The 24,053-nt window shown below is 41.5% G+C and overlaps 1 protein-coding gene across 2 annotated transcripts in view; it reads right to left on the bottom strand.

Moving 5' to 3' along the window:
* Nucleotides 1–24,053, bottom strand: part of LOC124798264 (putative phosphatidate phosphatase) — an 86,696-nt gene that overhangs the window by 37,137 nt on the left and 25,506 nt on the right. For both annotated transcript variants that reach the window (XM_047261588.1, XM_047261587.1), the window contains exon 3: nt 9,673–9,974. In XM_047261588.1, the coding sequence (XP_047117544.1) occupies nt 9,673–9,974 (302 nt within the window). The remainder of the gene's footprint in view (nt 1–9,672; nt 9,975–24,053) is intronic.

Genomic DNA, 24,053 nt, shown 5'->3' with positions numbered 1-24,053 from the left:
TTCATTCGTAAGAGTGGCAGATCATTTGCACATCATTTCCTAGAAAAAGTTCCACCTATAGCTAACAAAATAAATGCAACTCATTACTGATACTGCAAAGTTTTTTTCAGATCGTGGGTAGAAAGACTCTGGTAAATGTATAAGAAGAGAAAGCAGGTAGAAGTGTAAAGAATGAAATATCAGCCTTTGTTAATGTCATGTTTTCAAGACCACTGTACAAAAATAAATAATGTTTAACAGATGAGAATCATTCTATAATGTATAATACTTATTTCTGGGCTTATTTTTTATTTTTATGGCCAGAAACCAAATACTGCCACATTTAGTCACCATATACATAAAGTCATTAAAGCAATACGCTGAATTCTGCAACTGTTGTCAAATTTTCTTTTAATTGCACACATAGCTGTAGTCAGTTATGAAAACTCCCAATTTAATGAAGATACACAAGCTTTTAGATTTATTGTTTGTGTATGTATCAACTTGTGAGATAAATGTCTCCCCTTTACTTGCTCTTGCAAGTCTGATATATATAATATTACTGCTACTGTTGTTCTTCCTACGTAGTAATACTTAGGCTTGATAATAGCTGTTGCAAGAGAAGCTACAAACGGCATACAGTACTGATTGTAGGGTACAGTTCAGAATGCAAAGTCAAACAGGACTGTTTAACATCTGATTTGTATTTAGTTGCACATTAACTCTTATTGTTGTGTGTATACTAAAGGTACTTCAAAAATAAGTTGCAATGTTGTCTCAACCTAAGACCACTGTATAAGAGTGGTGCATTGCCAGAAGAGAGCAAAAGTTCTGGGTTTCCTGCAGACAGTTCTGCTAAAGTATGGATAAACAGTGTGGGAGTGAAATTGTGCAGCAAATGGAAACATACTCCGAAGTTGAAGTATACTCAACAGTACCATTCTTTTGAGCAAAACATCTGAACTGCACAAACATTCACTGTGAGATTCTGAGATTATGAACCAAATGCAATATTGTATACAGCTGTAGTGAAATGGTGCCAACAAGTTGATGAATGGTGCACAGACATGGGTGATGCTGGTCAGAAAGGACAGTGACTGACATTAACCAAAGATGACAATGTCCAGGCAATTGGGGAACTGATTCGCAGCAGTCACAGATTTTTGAAATGGTTAGGATGTTCACACAGCAATTCTCAAATGGCTTCGTGACCAAGGATTTGATTTCTACCACTGTGGTATTGAACAACTGGTATAGTGCTCTGAAAAATGTTTACCAGGATTTGGTAATTGTGTTGAGAAACAGTGGTGTATATCTTTGTAGTTTTGAAGTGTAGTGCAGCATAAAGTAAAAGTTATGTGGCCTGCCGTAACAACGAAATAATGAGCAACTTACTTTTTGAAGTTACCTTGTAGATTATGAGCACAGTATTCCAAGAACTCAGAAGATTGACGGTTACCATGAACCTCGAAAAATCAGAGTTTGGAAAGAAAGAAAGAAATGCATATTATGACAATTATCACTGGACGCCTGGTAAAATTTTCTGGTGTCTTGATATAAAAACGAGCTAAAGGCATTTTTGGCTTTTATGGTTTTTACAGGAAACATATGCACCAGTTATACAAACTGAAAGAAAAAAAATGAAAGTTATCCACTGACAGTTTGGGAACAGACAGCACTATCCTTTTTAATGTATTTTAAGTTAATACCTGGCCAAAAGATGTCTACTAGTATCAAACATAGGCCTTAATTTGAGGAGTACATCTCGAGCATAGCACTGTACAGAAGTGAATCGTGGACTGTGGGAAGACTGAACAAGAAAAGAATCAAAGTGTTTGAGAGGAGGTGCTATAGAAGGATGTTGAAAATTTGGTACAATGATATGATAACGAGGTGTGTCTCTGCAGAATCGGTGAAGGAAGAAACTTACAGAAAACACAGACAAGAAGAAGGGACAGGTTGGTAGGACATGTGTCAAGACATTAACAAACAATTTTCATGGAACTGGAGGAAGCTGTAGAGGGTAAAAATTGTTGGAGAAGGTAGAGATTAGAAAATATCCAACAAATAATGAAGAATTCAGGGTGCAAGTGCTATTCTGAGATGAAGTAGTTGGCAAAAGACAGGAATTCACGGTGAGTCACATCAAATCAGCCAGAAAATTGATGAGAAGCAAAAAGTTAATGAATAACAGATGCTTGTTAATTTCTACATTCAGTATGTGTCAACAAAGAACAATATCATACCATGTGCTTTCACGTGACTATCAACAGGATTAAAAATTCAAACATGAAAGAAATCCTTAGTTAAAGGCAGTCAGATATTTTACTTGCAAGAAACAGAGGAAAAGAAATATGTTTATAAGCTGCTTCATAATACGAGGAACAAGAAAGATGAAGATTCTCTCATAAAGATATCAAGCAAAAATAGAATCATGTCAATGAAATGAACATCCATACTTATTACTTAAAAACAAAAATTTGTGCTGCAAAGAGCGGTGGGTTGATAGCAAGATCACTGGAAGCAGACAGAGGAAGAACTTATCAAATACATATATGTTAGTTATCCTCATTTTGGATCAAGGTTATAAGAACAACACATTTTTGTATATTCCTTCCTCAGGCAAGAAAGACAGATTCCTCTTTCTTAGAGGAAGGAACATCTAAGTTCTAAAGTTAATATTTTCTCCTTTTAGTATTTCTGTCAGCACTACAAGGAAATTTATCTCTCAAAGTACCATCTAGCCACTTTATCTCCCCGTAATTTGTCAGTTTTCTCACTGGCACATCAACAATTTATGTAAGACAATGCCAGACCCATACACCACTATAGTATGACCACCCTTTCATAGTAGAGTACTAGTATTCTTGAGAGCAGCCAACTGGAGTCCGCAGCCCTATACACGGTATCTTGTTTACTATTTACTTGTATCTTAAATGAGTATCTGTAAGTTACTTTCACACTTGGAAATTTGCCTAAAGTTTCCTTAGATAATTATCTGGACGTAACCCATACAGGGACTGACATTGCTTTTTAAATTTGTTCTTGAGATCAGACTATGGTTAACAACAAAAGCAGAACATTTTGGAAACTTCCAATGAATGGTTCTCTAAAACTAATACTGAAAATAGGTGACAGGGAAGTCATATAAATTCAAACAAATGTGTAGTGACGCAGCATTTTCATGCAAAGAGGGTTTTTCAAAGGGTGCAAATAAACAAGTTTAGCAATGGAGGAACTTTTGTGCTTCTACATCTACATCTGCATCTATATGGATACTCTGCAAATCACATTTAAGTGCCTGGCAGAGGTTGCATCAAACCACCTCCACAATTCTCTATTATTCCAATCTCGTATAGTGCGCGGAAAGAATGAAAACCTATATCTTTCCATACGAGCTCTGATTTCCCTTATTTTATCATTGTGATCGTTCCTCCCTATGTAGGTCGGTGTCAACAAAATATTTTCGCATTCGGAGGTGAAAGTTGATGATTGGAATTTTGTGAGAAGATTCCGTCGCAACGAAAAATGCCTTTCTTTTAATGATTTCCAGCCCAAATCCTGTATCATTTCTGTGACACTCTCTCCCCTATTTCGCGATAATACAAAACATGCTGCCCTTCTTTGAACTTTTTCTATATACTCCATCAGTCCTATCTGGTAAGGATCCCACACTGCACAGCAGTATTCTAAAAGAGGATGAACAAGCGTAGTGTAGGCAATCTCTTTAGTAGGTCTGTTACATTTTCTAAGTGTCCTGCCAATAAACTGTAATCTTTGGTTAGCCTTCCCCACAACATTTTCTATGTGTTACTTCCAATTTAAGTTGTTTGTAATTGTAATACCTAGGTATTTAGTCCCCCCCATGAACCATGGACCTTGCCGTTGGTGGGGAGGCTTGCATGCCTCAGCGATACAGATAGCCGTACCATAGGTGCAACCACAACGGAGGGTATCTGTTGAGAGGCCAGACAAACGCGTGATTCCTGAAGAGGGGCAGCAGCCTTTTCAGTAGTTGCAGGGGCAACAGTCTGGATGATTGACTGATCTGGCCTTGTAACACTAACCAAAACGGCCTTGCTGTGCTGGTACTGTGAACGGTTGAAAGCCAGGGGAAACTACAGCCGCAACTTTTCCCGAGGGCATGCAGCTTTACTGTATGGTTAATGATGATGGCGTCCTCTTGGGTAAAATATTCCGGAGGTAAGATAGTCCCCCATTCGGATCTCCGGGTGGGGACTACTCAAGAGGACTGGCGTTCTACGGATTGGAGCGTGGAATGTCAGATCCCTTAATTGGGCAGGTAGGTTAGAAAATTTAAAAAGGGAAATGGATAGGTTTCAGGAGGAAAAAGACTTTTGGTCAGGCGAATACAGGGTTATAAATACGAAGTCAAATAGGGGTAATGCAGGAGTAGGTTTAATAATGAATAAGCAAATAGGAATGCGGGTAAGCTACTACAAACAGCATAGTGAACGCATTATTGTGGCCAAGACAGACACGAAGCCCACGCCTACTACAGTAGTACAAGTTTATATGCCAACTAGCTCTGCAGATGACAAAGAAATTGAGGAAATGTATGATGAAATAAAAGAAATTATTCAGATAGTGAAGGGAGACGAAAATTTAATAGTCATGGGTGACTGGAATTCGGTAGGAGGAAAAGGGAGAGAAGGAAACGTAGTAGGTGAATATGGATTGGGGCTAAGAAATGAAAGAGAAAGCCGCCTGGTAGAATTATGCACAGAGCACAACTTAATCATAGCTAACACTTGGTCCAAGAATCATAAAAGAAGGTTGTATACATGCAAGAAGCCTGGAGATACTGACAGATTTCAGATAGATTATATAATGGTAAGACAGAGATTTAGGACCAAGGTTTTAAATTGTAAGGCATTTCCAAGGGCAGATGTGGACTCTGACCACAATCTACTGGTTAGGAACTGTAGATTAAAACAGAAGAAACTGCAAAAAGGTGGGAATTTAAAGAGATAGGACCTGGATAAACTGACTAAACCAGAGGTTGTATAGAGTTTCAGGGAGAGTGTAAGGGAACAAATGGCAGGAATGGGGGAAAGAAATACAGTAGAAGAAGAATGGGTAGCTTTGAGGGATGAAGTAGTGAAGGCAGCAGAGGATCAAGTACGTAAAAAGACGAGGGCTAGTAGAAATCCTTGGGTAACAGGAGAAATACTAAATTTAATTGATGAAAGGAGAAAATATAAAAATGCAGTAAATGAAGCAGGCAAAAAGGAATACCAATGTCTCAAAAATGAGATCGACAGGAAGTGCAAAATGGCTAAGCAGGGATGGCTAGAGGATAAATGTAAGGATGTAGAGGCTTATCTCACTTGGGGTAAGATAGATACTGCCTACAGGAGAAATAAAGAGACCTTTGGAGAAAGAAGAACCACTTGTATGAATATCAAGAGCTCAGATGGAAATCCAGTTCTAAGCAAAGAAGGGAAAGCAGAAAGATGGAAGGAGTATATAGAGGGTCTATACAAGGGCGATGTACTTGAGGACAATATTATGGAAATGGAAGAGGATGTAGGTGAAGATGAAATGGGAGATACGATACTGCGTGAAGAGTTTGACAGAGCACTGAAAGACTTGAGTCGAAACAAGGCCCCGGGAGTAGACAACATTCCATTAGAACTACTGATGGCCTTGGGAGAGCCAGTCCTGACAAAACTCTACCATCTGGTGAGCAAGATGTATGATAGAGGTGAAATACCCTCAGACTTCAAGAAGAATATAATAATTCCAACCCCAAGAAAGCAGGTGTTGACAGATGTGAAAATTACCGAACTATCAGTTTAATAAGTCACGGCTGCAAAATACTAATGTGAATTCTTTACAGACGAATGGAAAAACTAGTAGAAACCGACCTTGGGGAAGATCAGTTTGGATTCCGTAGAAATATTGGAACACGTGAGGCAATACTGACCCTACGACTTATCTTAGAAGCTAGATTAAGGAAAGGCAAACCTACATTTCTAGCATTTGTAGACTTAGAGAAAGCTTTTGACAATGTTGACTGGAATACTCTCTTTCAAATTCTGAAGGTGGCAGGGGTAAAATATAGGGAGCTAAAGGCTATTTACAATTTGTATAGAAACCAAATGGCAGTTATAAGAGTTGAGGGGCATGAAAGGGAAGCAGTGTTTGGGAAGGGAGTGAGACAGGGTTGTAGCCTATCCCCGATGTTATTCAATCTGTATATTGAGCAAGCAGTGAAGGAAACAAAAGAAAAATTCGGTGTAGGTATTAAATTTCTTGGAGACGAAATAAAAACTTTGATGTTTGCCGATGACATTGTAATTCTGTCAGAGACAGCAAAGGCCTTGGAAGAACAGTTGAACGGAATGGATAGTGTCTTGAAAGGAGGATATAAGATGAACATCAACAAAAGCAAAACGAGGATAATGGAATGTAGTCGAATTAAGTCGGGTGATGCGGAAGGTATTAGATTAGGAAATGAGACACTTAAAGTAGTAAAGGAGTTTTGCTATTTGGGGAGCAAAATAACTGATGATGGTCGAAGTAGAGAGGATATAAAATGTAGACTGGCAATGGGAAGGAAAGCATTTCTGAAGAAGAGAAATTTGTTAACATCGAGTATAGATTTAAGTGCCAGGAAGTTGTTTCTGACAGTATTTGTATGGAGTGTAGCCATGTATGGAAGTGAAACATGGACGATAAATAGTTCATACAAGAAGAGAATAGAAGCTTTCGAAATGACTTGCTACAGAAGAATGCTGAAGATTAGATGGGTAGATCACATAACTAATGAGGAGGTATTGAATAGAATTGGAGAGAAGAGAAGTTCGTGGCACAACTTGACTAGAAGAAGGGAACGTTTGGTAGGACATGTTCTGAGGCATCAAGGGATCACCAATTTAGTATTGGAGGGCAGCGTGGAGGGTAAAAATCGTAGAGGGAGACCAAGAGATGAATAAACCAAGCAGATTCAGAAGGATGTAGGAAGCAGTAGGTACTGGGAGATGAAGAAGCTGCACAGGATAGAGTAGCATGGAGAGCTGCATCAAACCAGTCTCAGGACTGAAGACCACAACAACAACAACAACAACAACAACAGGTATTTAGTTGAATTTATGGCTTTTAGATTAGACTGATTTATCATGTAACCAAAGTTTAACGAGTTCCTTTTAGCACTCATCTGAATGACCTCACACCTTTCATTATTCAGGGTCAACTGCCACTTTTCGCACCATTCAGATGTTTTTTCTAATTCGTTTTGCAGCTGGTTTTGATCTTCTGATAACTTTATTAGTCGATAAACAACAGCGTCATCAGCAAACAACTGAAGACGGCTGCTCAGATTGTCTCCCAAATCATTTATATAGATAAGGAACAGCAAAGGGCCTATAACACTACCTTGGGGAATGCCAGAAATCATTTCTGTTTTACTTGATGATTTTCTGTCGGTTACTAAGAACTGTGACTCCTCTGACAGGAAATCATGAATCCAGTCACATAACTGAGACAATATGCCATAAGCACGCAATTTCATTACAAGCTGCCTGTGTGGTACAGTGTCAAAAGCCTTCCAGAAATCCAGAAATATGGAATCAATCTGAAATCCCTTGTCAGTAGCACTCAACACTTCATGTGAATAAAGAGCTAGTTGCGTTTCACAAGAATGATGTTTTCTGAATCTTTGTAGACTGTGTGTCAATAGACCGTTTTCTTCAAGGTAGTTCATAATGTTCAAAAACAATATCTGTTCCAAAATCCTGCTGCATGTCGATGTTAATGATATGGGCCTGTAATTTAGTGGATTACTCCTACTACCTTTCCTGAATATTGGTGTGACCTGTGCAACTTTCCAGTCCTTGGGTACGGATCTTTCATTGAGCAAACGGATGTATATGATTGTTAAGTATGGAGCTATTGCATCAGCATACTCTGAAAGGAACCTAATTGGTATACAGTCTGGACCAGAAGACTGGCTTTTATTAAGTGATTTAAGTTGCTTTACTATTCCGAGGATATTTACTTCTTCGTTACTCATGTTGGCTGCTGTTCCTAATTCGAATTCTGGAATATTTACTTCGTCTTCTTTTGTGAAGGCATTTTGGAAGGCTGTGTTTAGTAACTCTGCTTTGGCAGCACTGTCTTCGATAGTGTCTCCATTGTTATCGCAGAGAGAAGGCATTGATTGTGTCTTTCCGCTAACATATTTCACATATGACCAGAATCTTTTTTGGATTTTCTGCCAGGTTTCGAGATAAAGTTTCATCTTAGGAACTATTATAAGCATCTCGCATTGAAGTCCACGCTAAATTTCAAGCTTCGGTAAAGGTTTCCAATATGGGGATTTTGCGTCTGTTTAAATTTGGCATGTTTGTTTTGTTGTTTCTGCAACAGTGTTCTAACCCATTTTGTGTACCAAGGAGGGTAATCTCCGTCATTTGTTAATTTATGTGGTATAAATCTCTCAATTGCTGCTGATACTATTTTTTCAAATTCAAGCTGCATCTGGTCTACACACACAATTATTATTTTATCCCGGTTGCCAACAACGACCTCTGCCCATACTACCTCACAGGAAGTACCTACTTCAATTTGGCGACAAGATAAACTACTTCTGACAGCAACAAACACGCCACCGCCAATTGCGTTTAGTCTATCCTTTCAGAACACTGTTAGGTTCTTCGCAAAAATTTCGGCTGAGTTTATATCCGGCTTTAGCCAGCTTTCAGTACCTATAACAATTTGAGCATCAGTGCTTCCTATTAGCGCTTGGAGCTCTGGTACTTTCCCAACACAGCTATAACAGTTTACAACTGTTATACCAATGGTTCTTGTATCTACGTTCTTCCTGTGTTCAGCCTGCTCCCTTTGTGACTTAAGCCGTTCTTGGGTTTTCCCGAGACCCTCTAACCTTAAAAGCTGCCCAGTCAATGCCACACAGCCCCCACTATCCATGTAGCCGCCTCCTGCGCATACTTGACACCTGACCTATTCAGTGGAACCCGAAACCCAACCACCCTTTGGCGCAAGTCGAGGAATCTACAGCCTACAGGGTCTCAGAACCATCTGACCCTCTGATTCAGACCCTCGACTTGGCACAATACATATGCTATTATCTAACAATTATCAATCAATCAAGAAGCATTTAATGCAGTTTAGGAGAATAAAATAAGCCACACTCAAAGAAACTGCTGAAATTGCTGTTCAGACTCCCTCCTGCATCTCAAAATATCAACATTTCTCCCAAAAAAAATAAAATTAACATAGCTCACAATAAAATATTGGTCTAAAATAATTCTTCTGTTATAAGCGGCTAGGTGATTACTAGTAAAGAAATGGAAAGAGCCAGTTGTTCACTGCACATTCAAACATCCCCTTAAAATGAGGAGATATGGCATCCATTTCTCCTTTAAAAACAATAATAATAACTTCTGCTTAGCATTTAAAAACACCACCAGATTAAAGATATGTTGCACCTAAAGAAATATACAGTACCATAAGTTCTTGTGCCATTAGCCTTCTCAAATATGAAGGAAGCAGTGACAACTGTTAACATCCAATTCATAGTATTTTACAGTCAACTTCCTTCCACTGAAACAAATATCCATTCTGACATTTAGATGGAGTCTATACAATTTGTGCTGAAAACCTGTGACAGAAAGTATAATAATTTGATTAAAAATAAGCAATTACCTGACTTCTTTGAATAACTCTGGGTGGTCACCAGTGCAAGTAAATTCCTCAATGTATTTGTGCATATATTTCGGCTCTGTACAGTTAATATTTGGCACACATACGGCAAAGAAATGCGGCCGCAGACGTCCTATAACATATTTTGCGATGTCTGTTGTCAAGTGGGAACATGCAACGCCAAATCCAAACACTCCTATCGTTTTATATGATGACCAAATCCAGGGTGGAATTGCTCTGCCATAGAATGTTCTTGCCACTTGTCCATTTGACTGTCTATAGTGTATGAATTCAGTAACAACAAACTGAAATTATAGACCAGAAAATGTAAGCAAAAGAAATACATGTTAGACTAAATAAATATACAATATACAAGTTATAAGGAAAAAAGTTTATGTATCAACTCAGAAAGCTGCCTGTTTGTCTGAAACATGATTCTTTGACTTTGGAGCAGAGTTTACTTTTATTAAATTTTTGGGAACATTTCAGCTGTTCCAGTTTGAAATACAGTTCTCATCTCTCACGAAATTTCCCATGAAAAATATTGTTGGCAAAAATATTGGAATATCCTAATGTAATTATCAACAAATCACCAAAACATGCACTTCACACAACTAATTAGTAATAAATAACATACCTACTAAATAATTACTAAATAATAACATACCTACTAAAAATGGAAAATCCAGGATACTAAATAATAACATACCTACTAAAAAGTGGAAAATCCAGGATGGAATAATGACAGTATTATGAAAAGGAAAGATGTTACCATGTAGCGGAGGCACCAAGTTACAGATACGCATAACAAAAAGACTATCAAACAAAGTTTTTGGCCAAACAGCCCTTCATCAGAATTAGACAACATGCACTTGCACATTCACACAAATGCAACTAACACACACGTGAAAAAAGTCTCTGGCTGCCAATGTCAGACTGTGAGTAGCAGCATGTAATGGGAGAAGCAAGCTGGGCGTTGGGGATAAGAAGGACACTGGTTGGGGAAGGGGAGGGATAGTAGAGTAGGGGTGAGGGACAGTGAATCGGTGCTTGTGGGAGCATACATGGACGGGGTGGGGATGGGGTAGGGTGGTTAGGTGCAGTCGGGGGGAGGGGGGTCAGTGGAAAAGGGGAGAAGGAAAAACTCTGTGGGTGCTTTGGTGGAACAGAGAGCTGTGCAGCGCTGGAATGGGAACAGGGGAGAGGATAGGTGGCTAAAAAACACTGATTAATGAAGACGAGGGTTGGGTTGGGTTGGGTTGTTTTGGGGGAAGAGACCAGACAGCGAGGTCATCAGTCTCATCGGATTAGGGAAGGAAGTCGGCCATGCCCTTTGAAAGGAACCATCCCAGCATTCTAGGGAAATCACGGAAAACGTAAATCAGGATGGCCGGACGCAGGAGAAGATGAGGCCGGGAGGGTTAGGAGAATGTAGGATATATTGTAGGGGGGATTCCCATCTGCACAATCCTGAAAAGCTGGTGTTGGAGGAAAGGATCCAGATGGCAAAGGCTGTGATGCAGTCACTGAAATGAAGAATGTTGTTTGGGCAGTGTGCTCAGCAACTGGGTAGTCCAGCCATTTCTTGGCCACAGTTTGTCGATGGCGATGTACGAAGACAGACAGCTTGTCGATTATCATACCCATAAAGAATGCAACAAAGTGGTTGCAGCTTAGCTTGTAGATCACATGACTGTTTTCATTGGTAGCCCTGCCCTTGGTGGGATAGGTGATGATTGTGACCAGACGGGAGTAGGTGTTAGTGGGTGGATGTATGGGACAGGTATCCCGTCTAAGTCTGTTACAGGGATATGAGCAATGACGCAAAGGGTTGGGAGCAGAGGTTGTGTAGGGATGGACAAGGATATTGTGTAGGTTTGGTGGATGATGGAATACCACTGTGGGAGGTCGTGAGAAGGACAATGGGCTGGACATTCCTTATTTCAGGGCACGGCGAGAGGAAGCCGAAACTCTGGCAGAGGATGTGGTTCAGTTGCTCCAGTCCTGGGTGGTACTCAGTCATGAGGGAAAGATCCTCTGTGCAGGACAGTGAGACTATGGGAGGTGCTGGGTAACTGGAGAGACAAAGCACAGGAAATCTGTTTCTGTACAATGTTGAGAGGGTAATTACGTTCTCCAAAGGCCTCAGTGAGATCCTTGTATATTTTAAGAGGGACTGCTCATCACTACAGATGTGATGCCCATGGGTAGCTAGGCCTTATGGAAGGGATTTCTTGATCTGGAATTGGGGGCAGCTGCTGGAGGGGAGGTATTGCTGGTAGTTGGTAGGTTTGATATGGATGGAGGTACTGATGTAGCCATCTCTGAGGTGGAGGTCAACATCGAAGAAGGTGGCTTGTTGGCTTGAGGAGGACTAGGTGAAGCGAATGAAGCAGAAGGTGTTGAGGCTCTGGAGGAATGTGGATAGAACGACCTCACCCTCAATCCAGGTCACAAAGATTCCTCTAGATGGTACATGAAAAGGTTTGTGTAGGATGGTGCCATGTGGGTAAGTGTATTAATACACATAACCTCAAGCACCACTCACACACCAAGAAATTTCACCACATGGAAGTATGTACACAAAGATGGTGATATTGCAACCATTCTTGGCGTGTGAGTGGTGCATCGGATTACGTGTATAAATATACTTAAAAAAAGTGCATCATACAGTCTTTGCTGCTGCATGATCACAGGCAGTCAGCACTGGAACATAATGGCCTGGTTTTTTTGATACCATCACCCCATGGAAATTTCATTACCTGGGAATACAAGAAGTGAAAGCTAATGTAAAATGTATCTTAACATGAACTAGCCATCTGGAGATGAACCTTTTGGTTCGAAACAGGTAATGGCACTATTTAAATAAATAAATAGCATTGTAAAAAGTTGCTGTTGTCTTCTCTGTAAGAGTCAATCTAAATTTCTATGAACTGTTCAACAACTGTATCATCTGGGTCGATGGTCAATAAAAGGTACTAACAACTAAGTTATTCAAGTTGTTAAGTATAACCTCTACCCAAACCCATACTCGCAGAAAATATTTACTTCAATTACACTACAATGTAAACTACTTCTGACAGAAATAAACAGCCGGCCGAAGTGGCCGTGCGGTTAAAGGCGCTGCAGTCTGGAACCACAAGACCGCTACGGTCGCAGGTTCGAATCCTGCCTCGGGCATGGATGTTTGTGATGTCCTTAGGTTAGTTAGGTTTAACTAGTTCTAAATTCTAGGGGACTAATGACCTCAGCAGTTGAGTCCCACAGTGCTCAGAGCCATTTGAACCATTTTGAACAGAAATAAACACTCCAGCACCAACCGTATTTAATCTGAGCTTTCTGAACACAGTTAGGTCCTTCGTAAAAATTTCAGCTGAACTTATTTCCAGCTTTAGCCAGCTTTCCATTCATATAACAATTTGAACTTCAGTGCTATCTATTAGCACCAGGGGCTCTGGTTCTGTCCCAAAACAGCTACGACAATTTGCAACTACGTTACCAATTGCTGCTAGGTCTACCTTTGTCCTGTGTCTACCATGCACAATTGTAGCCTGGTGTCCTTTCTGTAAGTAGCTCACTCTCCTCCACACATCCCCAACTACCCATGTGTAGTGGACCCCTGAACTACACACATCAAAAAAAGTTTTGCATCACCTTAGTTCTGAGAGTACCAGTACCTATACAGAAAATTGGAATAGAGATCAACATAAACATCATTTCCATCCTTTTTATTGTTCATGAAAACCACACATTGCATATTGTACCAAAATACAGCGAGACCTTCAGAGGTGATGGTCCAGACTGCTGTACACACTAGTACCTCTAGTACCTACATCCTCTTGCACTGAGGCATGCCTGTATTCGTTGTGGGATACTGCCCACAAGTTCATCAAGGCACTATTGGTCCAGACTGCCCCACTACTCAATGGCAATTTGGCGTAGATCCTTCAGAGTGGTTGGTGGTTCACATCGTCCATAAAGAGCCCTTTTCAATCTATCCCAGGCATGTCCGATAGAGTTCAAGTCTGGAGAGCATGCTGGCCACTCTAGTTGAGCGATTTCATCATCCTGAAGGAAGTCATTCACAAGATGTGCATGATGGTGGCACGAATAGTCGTCAATGAGGACGAATACCTTGCCAATATGCTGCCAATATGGTTGCACTATCAGCTGGAGGATGGCATTCACATATCGTACAGCTGTTATGGCGCCAGCGGTGTATGTCGGCCCCACATAATGCCACCACAAAACAGCAGGGAACCTCCACCTTGCTGCACTCGCTGGACAGTGTGTCTGAGGCGTTCAGCCTGACCGGGTTGCCTCAAAACATATCTCTGACAATTGTCTGATTGAAGGCATATGCGACACTCATCGGTGAAGAGAACATGATGCCAATCCCGAGCCAACCATTCGGCATGTTGTTCGGCCTATCTGTACCGCGCTGTGTGGTGTCGTGGCCGCAAAGATGGACCTCGTCATGGACTTCAGGAGTGAAGTTGCGCATCGTGCAGCCTACTGTGCACAGTTTAAGTTGTAACATGACGTCCTGCGGCTGCACAAAAAGCATTGTTCAACATGGTGGCGTTACTGTCAGGGTTGCTCTGGTTCATAATCCATAGGTAGCAGTCATCCACTGCTATAGTAGCTGTTGGGCAGCCTGAACGAGGCACATTATCAAGATTTCCTGTCTCTCTGTATCTCCTCCATGTCTGAACAACATTGTTTTAGTTCACTCTGAGACGCCTGGACATTTCTCTTGTTGAGAGCCTTTCCTGGCACAAAGTAACAGTGCAGATGTGATCGAACTGTGGTATTGACCGTCTAGGCATGGGTGAAATACAGACAACACGAGCTGTGTACCTCCTTCCTAGTGGAATGACTAGAACTGATTCCCTGATGGACCCTCTCCGTCTAATAGGTGCTGCTCATGCATCGTTGTTTACATCTTTGGCCAGGTTTTGTGACATCTTTGAACAGTCAAAGGGACTGCGTCTGTGATACAATATTCACAATCAACCTCTATCTTAAGGAGTTCTGGGAACTGGAGCGATGCAAAACTTTGTTTGATGTGTGTATTAAGCGGAACCCACAAACCCAGCACCCTATCACGCAAGTCAAGGAATCCTCAGCCTACAAAGTTGCAGGAACCATCTGAGCCTCTGATTCAAATCCTCAACTCAGCTCTGTGCCAAAGGACCACAGTTGGTTCTGTGGCGATGCTACACATGGGGGACTCTGGCTTCATATCGTAAGAAAAACTGGCAGTTTTTATCACTTCAGTAGCTGCCAGAAACCAGAGAGAATTACTTCCAATCCACATCGACACAAGTCGTTAGTATTGATATGGGCCACCACTTGGAGTTGGCTGCATCCTGTGCTCTTCGTGGCATTCGGAAGGAATCGTTCCACATCTGGAAAGACTCCTCCCAGTATCCATACACTGGATTCCTTCCTCTCCTTGGCAACCATATCCCTATGTGGCCCCATTATGTGCCCGATGTTGAACTTCACAACTACCAGTAATCCCACTGACTGTGAATACCCAGACCTGGTGGGCCAACAGGGAGAGTGAGTGCATCAGCCCAGGTTCTTTGTCAGCCACAGACAGCACCCAAACCCTGTTTGTCAGACAAACTGGAGAGGCCTCCCAATCAGCTCCCTTGGAAAGTCTTTTGCTGCTTGCCACATATTGGAACACCCTCCCACTCAAACACGGATGAGGGGTCAACCTTAGTGCCGGCAGTACCAGGGTGGCCACAGTACTGGACTGTTTGAGGGTCACACAGGACATGCTCGACATCCCTCGGATCCCCATGTCTAGCACCCTACAGTGATGCCCATTAGCAACAACCACAAGCTGTGTGACAGAAGCCAGCAGTACCTGTGGCTGTAGGTAAAGTGTCTCCAACTCAATTCGCATCTGAACACAGCAGTCATAGTTTCTATCCATACTAAATATGGGAGAAATACACTCTGGACAGTTAATGAAACGTGAACTGTGCTTGAAAATACAGAAACGCGTGCGAAATACAGGAGTTTAAACTAAAGAGCACAGAGGGAATCTAAAATAAGTCACTTCTTATGAGAAGCTGTGTGAGCTCACAGATGAAAATGTTGTAGCATGATGCGCTGCTGCAGTAATGAAAGCTATAACTCGACTGTATTATTCACCACACTCCCTTGATCCAAAGGGGCAATTCAATGGCATTGATTTCTGCAGGAAATAGATGTAGGTTGGTCACATTTGAATGATATTTAGAGGTCTTTTCTAAATAATGGAAAGCAAGGAGTCACACTGACCAACTGTGCCAGAGGAATAAACGTAATCACACAATCGGGGAACATAATAAGTGGTCTCCCACATGCTTCAAAACTGAGTACACTCTTGTCCTTGACCTATATAAATTACCAACGAACTGCATATGACCACTATCTGGTTGCCCACAATTTCAAATAAGAATGCCACATTTCCTACAGTTGCCACTGTGGCACGAGGGTACAGCCATGAACGATTATGCTGCTGCCAATGACATGCAAGCATCCCCTCTTCAAAGCTCCAGCAGCAGATGTACTTCAGTTTGAACATTCGTATAATGAGCCTTTTTTTGTGTTTGCCAGTTGAACAATATTTAGTAATTTTCATGGTGTCCAGGGCTCAACAGCTTCTGAATAGGCACTGTACTGAACAGTGGCAGATTTGTATGTCTTTTGTATCTGTGAATATTTCTACATCCAAATCTACTATTAAACAATGGAAAATCCAGGATTGAATGTAACATTATTATGAAAAGGAAATTTGCTACTCACTGTATAGTGGAGGTGCTGAGTCGCAGATAGGTGCAACAAAAAGACTCTCACAATTAAAGCTTTCAGCCATTAAGGTCTTCATCAACAATAGATGACACACACACAAACACACACACACACACACACACACACACACGCGCGCGCTGCTCGCACACACGACTGCAGTCTCAAGCAACTGAAACTGTGGATTATATCTGAATTCTCTGTTAATGAACAGTATATTTTCCTTGCTCCAGTATTCACTAAAGAAGCACACAGTTTGCAAGGAAGTTATAACAGACTGGCGACGAGAAAAAGGAAGTGGAACAGGAAGCTTTGGACACCAGAGTAAAACAATTTTTTTCTTTCCACTGAATTATTTTTGTGTACCTGCAAGTTGAAGTATATAAGCTGAAATATTTAAGTCGAGAATTTAAGGAATCATGGCAAACCAGGGATAGCAACATGGCAAAACAGGGAGAGCAACATCTAAGTGCCAAGCAGTGTCTAACATATCTTGTTCAGCTTCAGAGTTAACAAATAACAGAACTGCTGTCAGCAGTTTCTTGCCTTATACAAGGACTAGCAGCCCAGCAGCAAAAGGCACCAGAAGTTGAAGAAGGAATTCAGCTGCCGCTTCCACCACTCCGACAGATTGATGAGAAGAAAGAAACATGGAAAGATCAAAATTGCAAGTTTAGATGAATTTTTTAAGAGTCAAATACAGATTGCTGCTGCACAGTATAAATTTTTCTGCATACAATGCAGAGTGATCAATCGTATAAAGAATGGATTGGAGAATTGCAGGACATGACTAGAGACCATAAATTCAATTGTGTCTGTGGCGCAACTCATCAGACAGTATTCATGATGCTAGTCTTCAGAATCTATCAGATCAGAGATTGAGGGCCAAAATTCTAAAGCATCACAACCTTAGCCTCAGTGAAGTGCTTCAAGTTACTGATGAATCCGAAGTTCAAGGTTATGCTGAGCAAGATTTCTGTCTACCAGTTATTACTCCACTTGAGACAAAGAACCCGTGCCCCAACCACAGCCCTGACCCCAGCACTCATAAGTCAGCACTGCGTGCACAGAGTTGGACGCACTACATACAGTGTTTTCCACACTGGCGAAACACTAATTACACTGCCCCAGCTCTGTGCAAAGCAAAGTCATGTGTGAAATGCTATGTCACACATGATCGAAAATACTGCTTCTTTAGACAAACTGAATGCAATTTCTGTCATCGCATGAGGCATACAACACCACTCTGCCTGCAAACGACTAGAAAGGCCTCCTCTGTTTCACGCAGGAATAATGCAGAGCAGGAACGGATGGAAATCAATATCATTTCATCTTCAGATTTTGCACATCCCCCTGATCAAAAATCAGGCAAGCGAAAATGCAGAAAACACACACACACATACGTTTAATGTAAATACCACATATTTCAAAAAGGCTCTCCCAATCTCAAAATTCATTTAAGTGACCCAGTGCACAGGTGGAAACAGAGAACAGTTTTTCACAACATGGAATGGGAAATTTTATTCACCAAATACACCACAAACTGTGGATTACATTGCAAATTTGTAACCAGTCAGCACCTTTTCAACGAGGTACCGGAGCTTCCGTCACTATGCTTAATATAGATACCTACAAAAATACTGGCCAATCACCTTTGCAAACATCAAGTGTGCATCTCACTGCCTGTAATGGCTATAGCACTTCAGTGATTGGAAAATGCCACTTACCTACAAAATACAAAAACACGACTAGGGAAGTTCATTTCACTGTAGTCTGCTCAAGCATGAGCCCAAATATTTTTGGCATGGATGGGTTTGACTCATTGGGTTTAGATATGCAGTACAATGTACATACCATTGACACAAAAGTTTCACACGCAGCAATTCAACAACTCTGCAACAAGTGCCAACGTTTGATCAACAGTATTCTAGAATGTGCAAAAGTTTTTCAAGCTCACATTACACTGAAAGCTAAAGTGCAAAACAAATTTGCTGAGCACACCCTGAGCTTCATATAGTACACAATGACGTGGCTACAGATATTCAGAGACTGGAATCTGTTGGTGTCTTAAAACCTATTTCAGCAAGTCAGTGGGCGTCATCCTTAATCATCATTTGTATGCCAAATGGGAAAATTCATCTTGTGCAGATTTCAAATGCATGATAAATTCACATACAGTCATTGATTCCTACCCACTTCCACGTACTGAGGAAATTTTGGATTACCTAGTGGGAGGAAAGTCAAAAATTGATCTTACAGAAACCTATCTTCAATTACCATTGGATAAAGAGATGGAGAAAATATTTGTTGTGAATACTCACGTTGCCTTGTTTGAATATAAACACCTACCTTTTGGAAGTGCTTCCGCACAGGTGTTGTTTCAAAAATTTCTCAAACAACTTAACATTCAAGGTGCATTCTTGTTTTAATTGTTTTGACAACATAATCATCTGCAGACAAACACCGGAACAACAACTTAAAAATGTGGTCTGTCTTCTTCAAGGCAGGCCTTAATTGTAACTTGCAGATTTTTGACAAGGATTGAGTACTAAGGACAGGTCATTGATGCCGGTGGTGCTCATCTTTCGACGAAACATTTGCAAACAATTCAGCATTTGCCATCTTCTAATAGTTTATTAGAACTGCAAGCTGTTCTTGGAAAATTGACTTACTACATAAAATTCATTCCTAATGTGCCACAAATTGCTGGGCCTCTGATACATCTCAAATGTAAAAATGTTCCATTCCATTGGACCAAGAACTGTGACCAAGCTGTTCAAAGACTGAAAAATGCAATGCTTCATCAACCTTGCCTTATGAACAACAATCTGCTCGATCCACTTGTGCTTGCAGTCTCATGGCATTGCTCCACGCCAGGAATTTTTCTCGTGGTCACATTCTGATACTCCATGGCAACACCCCCATATAGACTTTGCTGGCCCCTTTTTGATTACCATCGATAGCTACAACAAAAACTCCTTTCTTATTCCAATGCATTCAATGAATGCCACCAGCACTATCGTGGTGCTCACTTCTGAATTTTCTTTTGAAGGCTTGCCACAAACAATTGTTACTGGCAATGGACCACCTTTTTCTTCCAAGTTCATACTGTACTCTGCCCACTCCTGACATTTCGCTGGTAGAATGTTTGCGTGGGAGACACCATCGGACCTTGCTGCATTTGCTTCCCCCTTACCGCTCTCCTCCAGCTTCAGACTTCACCAAGAAGTTTCACCTGAATATGAAGGGTACAATATCAAGTATGTAACAAGCCACATTTATGGGAATCTGGTGTTGTTCTCAGATCAGCTGGCAGAGCACAGTATATTATTTGCGGCAGTGCAGGCACATATCTGCACCACCAAAATCAGCTATGGCTCTGTGAATTCAGTGATCCTGCTGTAGATCAAAGTGTTTCAGATTTCTTCACTGCACGATGTCCAGCTGCCATGATGCAGCCACATCTGTACACCACAATGCATTCTCCTATGTAGCTTATCAAGCGGGTTCCTTCACCCGCAGCCGGCTCACCTTTGGAAGTTTTCACCTGCCTGCCTGTGACATCGTTGCTGTCAACCCCACATCTTGCCTCTCCCATGGACACCGATGTCATCACTGTCAGCTAGTTGCCAGCATGCTTTGCGGCACTCTACGTGCTCCTGTCTATGTTGTTGGATGAGTCCAGCACCTGGTGTTCCTGGTCAGTTTCCTTGGCACTCGCAAGATGCAATGTTGAGACGTTGGTTGGTCTGCTCTGTTCCCATCCAAGTAACCAGTTTCATCACTAACGAAGGGACAAGCCTCCCCTTCCCTTGTACTTTTCAAGCTGGGGGGGGGGGAAAATCAGGTATTAGCCGCTATCCAGTCGGCTGCACTTTCAAAACGCACACTGCCAGTCATGCTGCTGAGATTTCTATAAGGTGTACAACTTTATTTCCATCGTTTTTTCCCCAACATTTGAGGTTTTAATGAAACAAATTGGTTACACATGTATCATTCAAAGTATTTTCCATCGCTGGCCACTACTTTCTCCGCTCTTTTGGCAGTGTATGAACCCCATGTTGAAAAAATTGATCATCCTTTGAAGCGATCCACGAATTGATCCAATTTGTGACTTCTTCATGAGATCAATACCTCATAGTACATGATGCCGAGCCGGTCCCACCAAATGTAGAGCATGATCTTGGAGCCACTAATATTCGGTTTGACTGTCGACATGGAAGCATGGCCAGGATATCCCCATGATTTTTAACATTTAGGGTTATGGAAATGAAACCATTTTTCGTCCTTGGTCACAATGCGATGCAGAAATTCCTTCCGTTTTTGCCTCTGAAGCAACTGTTCACAAATACACAAACGCCGTTTAATGTCTCTCGGTTTCAGCTCACACAGCACCCAAGTCACTTCTTTCTGAATCATGCCCACAGCCTTGAGATGTTTTGAAATGGCTTGCTGTGTCACTCCCACTAATCGTGCCTATTCTTCTCAAGTTTGACGCGAGTCTTCACTCGGCAATGTCTCCAATTCTCATCTTCGAAAACATTCTCTCTTCCATCACTATGCCGGTCTACGACTTTCAAATAACTGTTCTTGAAGCGTTGAAACCACTCACGAGACGTTCCTTCACTAATAGCGCCCTTACCGTATGTACTCGAGAGCATTCAATGAGACTCAGCCACTGTTTTCTTCATATTGAAACAAAACTGTAACACTTCCCGCAAATGATGAGAATTAGGCTCGTAAACTGACATTTTCAATCAAGAACAACTTTATGATGCAGACACAAATCGACTAATGTTTGAATGAGGTTATGGTGATCGAGGTCCAAGCTAACTGCCTGACATCTGCGATCTGTTTCTTTTGACCGCTACTCACCGCTGTCGCCACCTATCGGCAAACAGCGGAAGCAAAGTTGTACACCTTGTACAGCCACCACAGCAGCACGAGGGTGCTGCCACTGATGATTACACCACTGCCAATGACATGAAAGCATCCCCTATACAGAACTCCAGCAGTGGGTGTACTTTAGTTCAAACATTCAAGCACTGAGCCCATTTTGTGTGTTTTGTCAGTTGAATAACATTTACAGACCTAGATAGTGGCCAGGACTCAACATCTTCTGAATAGACATTGTATTGAAAACTGACAGCTTTATACGTCTTTTGTATCTGTATATAGTTCTGCATTCAAACTGCCATTAGCGACACAAGCTGCAACAACAGCGACAAAGTTACCTATTATTTTTACTATTTCATATTAGATATAGAGTAAATTAATATCTAAATTCTCTGTTTGTGTACAGCACCTGTTCCTAGCTGCTGTGTCCACTAAGGAACCCCACAGCATGCAAGGAAATTACGATACGAACAACAATCAACAAGGGTCAAAACTCAACCACATCAGACACTACAGGTCTACAACCGATTCACAGTAAAAATTTTAAGACTTACTTTAATCAGTTAATAAGCTAAAATGGAGAAAACATGTTAACTAATGGAGACTTTCAGTTTGGAATGAACCCAAAAGTCCGTTAACATTTGAAAATGCACTAATTCGTGGAGTAATGTAGGTTGAGAGGTAAAAATTGACACACTTGTCTGAAATGACATGAAGTTTTATTGACACTAAAAACGAACACAAAAACTGGCCAACACATGGTGCTGGACAGCAACACATCAGTCACACCGCATCAGAATCACGTATAAAATGAGCTGCAGTGAAAGGGGAAGTCAGAAGTGCCAGCAATTGCAGCATGTTGACTTTACCAGAAAAGGCACCATTGGTGAAGCTTTACAATCAGAATGCAGAATTCGCTACTGCAGCTTTACGATCCTATATTCATAAGAAGTGTATTCCAATGGGTAACTGTCCTGTGACAAGTGCCACTGTGAAGAAAATGTTCATGAATTCGACACCAATAGTTATTTAGGCAGCTCCATAGTGCACAACCAGTCGAAGTGCTACTGCTGCTCAGACAGTTCATCTACACCTACATCTACATCTACATCCATACACCACAAGCCACCTGACGGTGTGTGGCGGAGGGTACCCTGAGTACCTCTATCGGTTCTCCCTTCTATTCCAGTCTCGTATTGTTCGTGGAAAGAAGGATTGTCGGTATGCTTCTGTGTGGGCTCTAATCTCTCTGATTTTATCCTCATGGTCTCTTCGCGAGATATACGTAGGAGGGAGCAATATACTGCTTGACTCTTCGGTGAAGGTATGTTCTCGAAACTTTAACAAAAGCCTGTACCGAGCTACTGAGTGTTTCTCCTGCAGAGTCTTCCACTGGAGTTTATCCATCATCTCCGTAACACTTTCGCGATTACTAAATGATCCTGTAACGAAGCGCGCTGCTCTCCGTTGGATCTTCTCTATCTCTTCTATCAACCCTATCTGGTACGGATCCCACACTGCTGAGCAGTATTCAAGCAGTGGGCGAACAAGCGTACTGTAACCTACTTCCTTTGTTTTCGTATTGCATTTCCTTAGGATTCTTCCAATGAATCTCAGTCTGGCATCTGCTTTACCGACGATCAACTTTGTATGATCATTCCATTTTAAATCACTCTTAATGTGTACTCCCAGATAATTTATGGAATTAACTGCTTCCAGTTGCTGACCTGCTATTTTGTAGCTAAATGATAAGGGATCTATCTTTCTATGTATTCGCAGCACATTGCACTTGTCTACATTGAGATTCAATTGACATTCCCTGCACCATGCGTCAATTCGCTGCAGATCCTCCTGCATTTCAGTACGATTTTCCATTGTTACAACCTCTCGATACACCACAGCATCATCTGCAAAAAGCCTCAGTGAACTTCCGATGTCATCCACCAGGTCATTTATGTATATTGTGAATAGCAACGGTCCTATGACACTCCCCTGCGGCACACCTGAAATCACTCTTACTTCGGAAGACTTCTCTCCATTGAGAATGACATGCTGCGTTCTGTTATCTAGGAGCTCCTCAATCCAATCACACAATTGGTCTGATAGTCCATATGCTCTTACTTTGTTCATTAAACGACTGTGGGGAACCGTATCGAACGCCTTGCGGAAGCCAAGAAACACGGCATCTACCTGTGAGCCCGTGTCTATGGCCCTCTGAGTCTTGTGGACGAATAGCGCGAGCTGGGTTTCACACGACCGTCTTTTTCGAAACCCATGCTGATTCCTACAGAGTAGATTTCTAGTCTCCAGAAAAGTCATTATACTCGAACATAATACGTGTTCCAAAATTCTACAACTGATCGACATTAGAGATATAGGCCTATAGTTCTGCACATCTGTTCGACATCCCTTCTTGAAAACGGGGATGACCTGTGCCCTTTTCCAATACTTTGGAACGCTACGCTCTTCTAGAGACCTACGGCACACCGCTGCAAGAAGGGGGGCAAGTTCCTTCACATACTCTGTGTAAAATCGAACTGGTATCCCATCAGTTCCAGCGGCCTTTCCTCTTTTGAGCGATTTTAATTGTTTCTCTATCCCTCTGTCGTCTATTTCGATATCTACCATTCTGTCATCTGTGTGACAATCTAGAGAAGGAACTACAGTGCAGTCTTCCT

Source organism: Schistocerca piceifrons, chromosome 5 (assembly GCF_021461385.2).
Source record: "Schistocerca piceifrons isolate TAMUIC-IGC-003096 chromosome 5, iqSchPice1.1, whole genome shotgun sequence".
Taxonomy (NCBI): domain Eukaryota; kingdom Metazoa; phylum Arthropoda; class Insecta; order Orthoptera; family Acrididae; genus Schistocerca; species Schistocerca piceifrons.
Note: the sequence above shows the minus strand (reverse complement) of the source record. Positions and strands in the feature narration are given on the sequence as shown.